Genomic DNA, 8,693 nt, shown 5'->3' on the forward strand with positions numbered 1-8,693 from the left:
CAACAACTAATGGGCGGCACAGGTTCTAGCAACTATTATGAAGTTTGCTCCGCGTTCCTAAAATGACTAACACCTGTATGGATGTTGTTAAATTCTCCGTTGCTATCTGTGCACAAAAGGAAACTCAACTTCTCTTAGTGTAATATCCAGATTTGATCTTGAAAAGTCTTAAAACGAATTACTTGCTAATGAGCTCCAAATCATTTCAACAAAGATCAGCACGAGTTAAAAGCTGTTACTGAGATGACTTACTGGGGCAAAGTTAGTCGTTTAACATATTAATTCCAGAAGCCATCAGCATCATCACTACCACCGTCACTGTCCCACTCAGATTTCACTTTAGTAGTTCCTTTTTCAAAATCTACTCTCTTATCATAAATGAATCCAGGATCACCTGGTGAAATACGGTGTTTATTAAATATCTCGTCCATTATTTCTTTCTTTCGGATAAGTTCATCCCTTTCCAACGCATTGAAATCTTCGTCTGGATTAATATCGTATTCTTTTCTCACAATTACCAATGATTCGTGCAGGTCGTTGCATTTTATGTATTCTTGCAACAACCTCAGCATCTTTTCAAGCTTGATATGACAAATTTTTTCCAAAATGTCATGACGCAGTATCAACTCCTTTGCAACGTAACTTATTTTTGAATTTGGTTTTAAGTTTCTTACTGGCATTATCCTTTTCCTGATTTTACCAGTTCCACTGCCAGCTTCATATATCATAATGAGAGCTGCAGGCGAAAGCCTTAAACCAAATTTTATGGGAAAACATTGTTCCACGGGCAGCATACCCAACAAATTTATCCGTGTCAGACACGTTGACTTGTGACACACAATTTATATAAACATAAACACGAGACACAATTCGTAAACAAACTTCACAGCTTTGTTGGGATACACTCGTAGTCAAAGATGTTTCCTACAGTAAAGCATGCACGTGTTATTGGCGCAATTTCCCATAAGGATCACGAGTTTCAGTTGAAGTAAAGCATATAACGGTACGTATGTGAGAGGTAAACATTTTTTTTTATGTTAATGTTTATTCGATTCGACTACATCAAACATTTCACTGTTTCTTGCGTACACGACTTCTTATCCATGGAGGTAAAAATAACCTCCATGTTTTCAAGTTTGATATGACAAATTTTTTCCAAAATGTCATGACGTAGTATCATCTCCTTTGCAACGTAAATTATTTTTGAATTTGGTTTTAAGTTTCTTACTGGCATAGTTAAGGAGTTAAAATTGACGTAAACCTCGCCTGAGAATACAGCGTTCTCGTTATTGATTTATACAATTTTCACATTTTCTTGTCAGATGTTATCCATAAAATTATGTAAAATATGCGACAAAAGTTGGCGCCATGTAACAGCGTCTGCTAGCCTAACATGATAGCTGCCTGGTGAATGTGAAATGTGCACAAACTTGAAAGTTGTAGTTGAAGGTGAGAGCAAATTGTCTCATATCTGTGGCTTCATATCACATCTGCCAGGTTGGAGAGCGTGGACAGACGAACATATGGTTCCTGAAAAGGAGCAGCAGCCTTTTTGGTAGTTACAGGAGCGACAGTCTGGATGATTGATTGATCTGGCCCTGTAACATTAACCAAAATGGCCTCGCCTTGCTGGTACTGTGAACAGCTGAAAGCAAGGGGAAGCTACAGCCTAATTTTTCCCGAGGGTATGCAGCTCCACTGTATGGTTAAATGATGATGATCTGTTGGGTAAAATATTCCAGACATAAAATAGTCCCCCATTCAGATCCCTGGATGGGGACTGCTCAAGAGGATGTCGTCATCAGGAGAAACAAAACTGACATTCTATGGACCGGGGTGTGGAATGTTATATCACTAAATTGGGCAAGTAAATTAGAAAATTTAAAAATGGAAATGCATAGATTAAAGTCAAATATAGTAGGGATTAGAGAAGATTGGTGGCAGGAGGAACAGGACATCAGGTCAACAGAATACAGGGTTGTAAATACAAAGACAAATAGGGGTAATATAGGAGTGGGATTAATAATCAATAAGGAAATAGAAATGTTGGTAAGCTAATATGAACAGTATAGTGAATACATTATCATAGCCAAGATAGACACGAAACCCATTCCTACCACAGTAGTACAATTTTAAATGCCAACAAGCTCCACAGATGATGAAGAGATTGAAGAAATGTATGATGAGATAAAAGAAATTATTCAGATAGCTAAAGGAGACGAAAATTTACTTGTGATGGGGGACTGGAATTCGATAGTAAGAAAAGGAAAAGAAGGAAAAATAGGTGAATATAAATGGGGGAAAGGAGTGAAAGAAAAATCTGCCTGGTAGGATTTTGCATGGAGCATAATTTCATCATCGCTAACATTTGGTTTAAAAATGATAAAAGAAGGTTGTATACATGGAAGGGGCCTGAAGTCACTGGTAGGTTTCAGGTGGGTTATAGAATGGTACAACAGAGGTATAGGAACCAAATTTTAATCTGAAAACATTTCCAGGGGCAGATGTGAATCTGACCACAATGTATTGGTTATTAAATGTAGATTCAAACTGAAGAAATTCGAAAAAGGTAGGAAATTAAGGAGAGGGGACCTAAATAACTTTAAAGAACCAGAGGTTGTTGAGAATTTCAGTGGGAGCTTTAGGCAACAGTTGACTAGAACAAGTGAAAGAAATGCAACAGAAGATGAATGTGTAGCTTTAAGACAAAGAATAGTGAAGGCAGCAGAGGATCAAATAGGTAAAAAGACAAGGTGTAGTAGAAGTCCTTGGATCACAGAAGAGATATTGAATTTAATTAATGAAAGGAGAAAATATAAAAATTTAGATAATGAAGGAGGCCAAAGGAATACAGACGTTTAAAAAATGAGATTGACAGGAAGGGCGAAATGGTTAAGTAGGAATGCCTTGAGAACGAATGTAAGTATTTAGAAGCATGTTTCACTAGGGGAAAGTCAGTCACTACCTACAAGAAAATCAAAGAGGTCTTTCGGGAAAAGAAAAGCAGTTCTATGGATATCAAGAACTCAGATGGAAAACCAGTCCTAAGCAAAGAAGGGAAAGCTGACAGGTGGAAGGAGTATATAGAGAATCTATACAAGGAAGATGAAATTGGAGGCAATATTATAAGAAGGAAACTGGAAGTAGATGAAGATGAGGTGAGAGATATACTTCTGGAATAATTTGACATAGCTGTAAAAGATCTGAATGAAAACAAGGCCCCAGGGTAGACGATATTCTGTTAGAACTACCGATACCCTTGGAAGTGCCAGCCACGACAAAAATCTTCCATCTTGTGTGCAAGATGTATGAGACAGGCGAAATACCCTTACACTTTGAGAAGAATGAGTAATTCCAATGCCAAAGAAAGCAGTTGCTGACTGGCATAAGACTGCCGAACTGTTAGTTTAATAAATCATGGTTGCGAAATACTAACATGAATTCTTTACAGAAGAGTGGAAAAACTTGTAGAAGCTGACCTCGAGTTCTGGATAAATGTAGGAACACACAAGGCAATACTGAACCTTCGATTAATCTTAGAAGGTAGGTTAAGGAAAGAAAAACCTATGTTTATAACAGCTATAGACTTAGTGAAAGCTTTTGACAATGTTGACCAGAATACTCTATTTTAAATTCTGAAGGTAACAGTGAGCGAAAGGTTATCTACAACTTGTACAGAAACCAGACAGCAGATATAAGCGTCGAGGGGCATGAATGGGAACCAGTGGTTAAGGAGAGACTGAGACAGAGTTGTAATCTACCCAAATGTTATTCAATCTGCACACTGAACAAGCAGTAAAGGAAACCAGAGAAAGATTTGGAGCAGGAATTAAAGTTCAAGGAGAAGAAATAAAAACTTTAAGGTTTTGCTGATGACACTGTAATTCTATCAGAGGCAGCAAATCACTTGGAAGAGCAGCATATCAGAATGGACAGTGCATTGAAAGGAGGATATAAAACGAACATCAACAAAAGAAAAACAAAGATAATGCAAAGAAAATTAGATTAGAAAACGAGATATTTAAAGTAGTAGATGAGTTTTGCTATTTGAACAACAAAATAACTGATGATGGCAGAAGTAGAGAGAATGTAAAATGTAGACGGGCCATAGCAAGAAAAGATTTCCGAAAAAGATAAATTTGTTAATATCGAATATAGATTTAAATGTTAGGAAGCCTTTTCTGGAGGTATTTGTCTCGAGTATGGCCATATATGGAAGTGAAACATGGACAACAAACAGTTTAGACAAAAAGAGAGTAGTAGCTTTTGAATTGTGGTGCTCCAGAAGAATGTTGAAGATTAGATGGATAATTCACGTAACCAATGAGGAGGTATTGAACAGTATTGGCCTGATAAGAAATTTGTGGCACAACAAATCGTAGAGGGAGACCAAGGGACGAATACAGTAAGCAGATTCAGAAGGATGAACGTTGCAGTAATTATCCATAGATGAAGGGGTTTTCACAGGATAGAGTAGCACAGAGAGCTGCAACAAACCAAACTTCAGACTGTAGACCACAAAAACAACAAAAAATTTATTGACTTTTTTTTCCAAATCCAATATTTTGGGATCTTGGGCAGTAGGAACTACTAAATATTAAATTATTCTCATTGTCAGCAACAGCATTTATTTGTTTCCCACCTCTTTTCCATATCTGACAGGGTGTGGAAATGGGAATAACTCCTTCATATTTGATACTTCACAAAAAATCGTCCTTACGATGGGAAAGAAGCATTTAGATACACAATAAATGAAGTGTAAAAACAATAAAGCTATATTGTAAATGCAGTTACAAATAATTATTGAAAATAGTGTTGCACTTTATACAAACTCTCTCTCTCTCTCTCTCTCTCTCTCTCTCTCTCTCTCTCTCTCTCTCTCTCACACACACACACACACACACACACACACACACACACACACGTGGGGCCTGTTCTAAAGAAACACGATTTTATACCAGCATCCATTACCAATTAAGACATAAAGGAATTACAGACTTTCGCTGTGAGAGGGAATTGATTGAAACCAGTGGAGAAAGTTGAAAATTTGTACCAGACTAGGATTTGAACCCAGGTTTCCTCCTTCCTATGAAAATATCTGGACACAGTGGTCAACTGCTCAAACTACTCTAGCATGCCTCCCGTGAGACCCTAATTCCCGACTTATCCACACAATACTAATGTAGTGTCCCTTGCCCATTATTCTCATTACTCGAGGCCTTTCGGCAATTCCTGTAAGAGCTCAAGCCTGGCGAGCACCTGCACTGAAGAGATCATTGACTGTCTCGCCTTAATTACAATTTATGTAAAATACAAACGCTTGTTACAAAAACTGAAGGACTTACAAACATTTTTACATTGAAGGACTGCAGTCGGTCATTTTAACCATCGTGATATTAATTACATTTCATGTCTCTAGAAGCAACCTACTGGATTTTTACATGTGCTTAGTTTATTTTATTTCACTGTTGTGATCAAGTTCCCTCATTTTCTTTCCATTTTACTTTATGTAGTGACCCAATGCACATACTGTAGTTGCTGTTCTCTGTCAGTGTATTGTTCTACTCTGCAGAAGTTTAGTGACCTTCATTGTTATTGTGTGCAGATATTTTTGTTCAGATGAGCTCCCACAATTCCAGAAACTTTGGAGTTGATATATTGGACCTGATATATCGTCTATACAATGACAATTTTGGCTGCTGGAGGTGGCCTATGCACTTTTCTTTTTCCAGTGTGCTACACCTTGCTGGAACCAATGCCTGGATCCTTTCCAGAGAGAAAAGAGAGGAGGACGTTACCAGGAGAATGTTCCTTTCATATTAGCAGAAGAACGCTCCTCTGTGTATTTAAAATCAAGAAAAGGGCCTTTTGATACATTTGTTGAGATCACAGTAATATGTAAGGTATTGGCACAGAGGACCTGTCAAATATGAGGATTCAAAAGTCCCACAAAACCAAAAATCTGTTTGTGCAATGCAAGAAATGCATATGGGAACCATGTGCTGGAAGTGTTCAGTACATGTACGGAAAATGTAAAATATTTTGGTAAAGATGGTGGCCGTCACTGGAAACATGTCATAGAGGAAAACAATCTTATTTTCTTGTAGTTCCCACAGCAATTTATGTCCTTTAACTTTCTGTTTCCTTACAAATATTTTTTTAAGGTCTGTTTGGAGGTTTGAATGAGCACAAGTCATAGAGATAAGAAACGTTATTTTATAATTATATGTTTATTAGCATTTGTAAGTTTAGTATCAAGGTTCAGTTTCAATGAATATAGTACTTACTATTAATTCTTTACTTTGATCCTGTTTTTCTTATTTTAACCTAGCTTATTTAGAAAGAATTGGGCATAACACATTGGCAGGGTAAGTGTGATACACTAGAGACGTTTAAAGAGACTATACTGGATTAATTCGACAAGATAAAGATCACCTGTCTAAATAACCAGTAGTGGGCCTTCCAGATAGTTTGCAAATGCCAGTCCTCCAACTATTAAATTTTGTAGAGTGACTATATCATGGTGGTATAAAATAAAAGGAAGGCCTTGACATCACAAATGCAAAGTCTAGAAATTCAGTGAGTAGCTATCTTGATACCACCAAAAGACTGCTGTTCTAAGCTTGTTTACATAACGTTGTGTCTAGTTTTTGGGAAGATTTTGAGCTATAATGGTGATGTGCATAGAGTCTGGGTGCATAAACCGTTCTGGTTGTTGCTAGAAGTCTAAAGGAGTGGCGTGTCATGTGTAAGCTGCTTTGCTGATGTGTTGTTTTGTCGCTTTTATTGCAAATACACTCCTGGAAATGGAAAAAAGAACACATTGACACCGGTGTGTCAGACCCACCATACTTGCTCCGGACACTGCGAGAGGGCTGTACAAGCAATGATCACACGCACGGCACAGCGGACACACCAGGAACCGCGGTGTTGGCCGTCGAATGGCGCTAGCTGCGCAGCATTTGTGCACCGCCGCCGTCAGTGTCAGCCAGTTTGCCGTGGCATACGGAGCTCCATAGCAGTCTTTAACACTGGTAGCATGCCGCGACAGCGTGGACTCGAACCGTATGTGCAGTTGACGGACTTTGAGCGAGGGCGTATAGTGGGCATGCGGGAGGCTGGGTGGACGTACCGCCGAATTGCTCAACACGTGGGGCGTGAGGTCTCCACAGTACATCGATGTTGTCGCCAGTGGTCGGCGGAAGGTGCACATGCTCGTCGACCTGGGACCGGACCGCAGCGACGCACGGATGCACGCCAAGACCGTAGGATCCTACGCAGTGCCGTAGGGGACCGCGCCGCCACTTCCCAGCAAATTAGGGACACTGTTGCTCCTGGGGTATCGGCGAGGACCATTCGCAACCATCTCCATGAAGCTGGGCTACAGTCCCGCACATCGTTAGGCCGTCTTCCGCTCACACCCCAACATCGTGCAGCCCGCCTCCAGTGGTGTCGCGACAGGCGTGAATGGAGGGACGAATGGAGACGTGTCGTCTTCAGCGGTGAGAGTCGCTTCTGCCTTGGTGCCAATGATGGTCGTATGCGTGTTTGGCGCCGTGCAGGTGAGCGCCACAATCAGGACTGCATACGACCGAGGCACACAGGGCCAACACCCGGCATCATGGTGTGGGGAGCGATCTCCTACACTGGCCGTACACCACTGGTGATCGTCGAGGGGACACTGAATAGTGCACGGTACATCCAAACCGTCATCGAACCCATCGTTCTACCATTCCTAGACCGGCAAGGGAACTTGCTGTTCCAACAGGACAATGCACGTCCGCATGTATCCCGTGCCACCCAACGTGCTCTAGAAGGTGTAAGTCAACTACCCTGGCCAGCAAGATCTCCGGATCTGTCCCACATTGAGCATGTTTGGGACTGGATGAAGCGTCGTCTCACACGGTCTGCACGTCCAGCACGAACGCTGGTCCAACTGAGGCGCCAGGTGGAAATGGCATCGCAAGCCGTTCCACAGGACTACATCCAGCATCTCTACGATCGTCTCCATGGGAGAATAGCAGCCTGCATTGCTCCGAAAGGTGGATATACACTGTACTAGTGCCGACATTGTGCATGGTCTGTTGCCTGTGTCTATGTGCCTGTGGTTCTGTCAGTGTGATCATGTGATGTATCTGACCCCAGGAATATGTCAATAAAGTTTCCCCTTCCTGGGACAATGAATTCACGGTGTTCTTATTTCAATTTCCAGGAATGTAAATTTGTGCTACTTCTTTACTTGTATTGTGACACATTTTTCTATGGTACAATTTCAGGTGGGCTATGCTGTGGAGGTAAGAATAAAGGGAGGTGGCATTACGTGTGCTGAGAGCAGGCATTGGCTAAAGCCAGGCAGTGGGGCAGCTGGACATCTTGTTAAGACCAAAACAAGCATTGCTCCCTTCAAACAAGGTATGAAATTTTCCCTCTCTACACGCCACTGAACTAGACAGGCATGTACTAGCAGGTACTTAGATATGATATACTTTTGTGGAGGCATACTCATAACCAGATAGATGTGAACATAATTTGTTAATGCAAATTTCATTCATTAAGGACTGACCACATCGCAGAAAAGAGCCGACTGTTTCAATTTAAGTTGAACTATCAGCTGTAATAGATAACAGCACAAAAGGCAGAAGATCTTTCTGTTCATTTCACCTCCTAAATGTATGGCTTTCATAATGTGAGAA

General features: G+C 40.6%; 1 protein-coding gene across 1 annotated transcript; it reads right to left on the minus strand.

The window, feature by feature from the left end:
* Positions 1-278: 278 nt before the first annotated feature.
* Positions 279-728, minus strand: LOC126446554 (centrosomal protein of 19 kDa-like). Its single transcript, XM_050090984.1, has one exon. It carries the CDS (start codon positions 726-728, stop codon positions 279-281), a length of 450 nt encoding a protein of 149 aa, XP_049946941.1.
* Positions 729-8,693: the final 7,965 nt, after the last annotated feature.

Source organism: Schistocerca serialis, chromosome 1 (assembly GCF_023864345.2).
Source record: "Schistocerca serialis cubense isolate TAMUIC-IGC-003099 chromosome 1, iqSchSeri2.2, whole genome shotgun sequence".
NCBI classification, from domain to species: Eukaryota; Metazoa; Arthropoda; class Insecta; order Orthoptera; family Acrididae; genus Schistocerca; species Schistocerca serialis.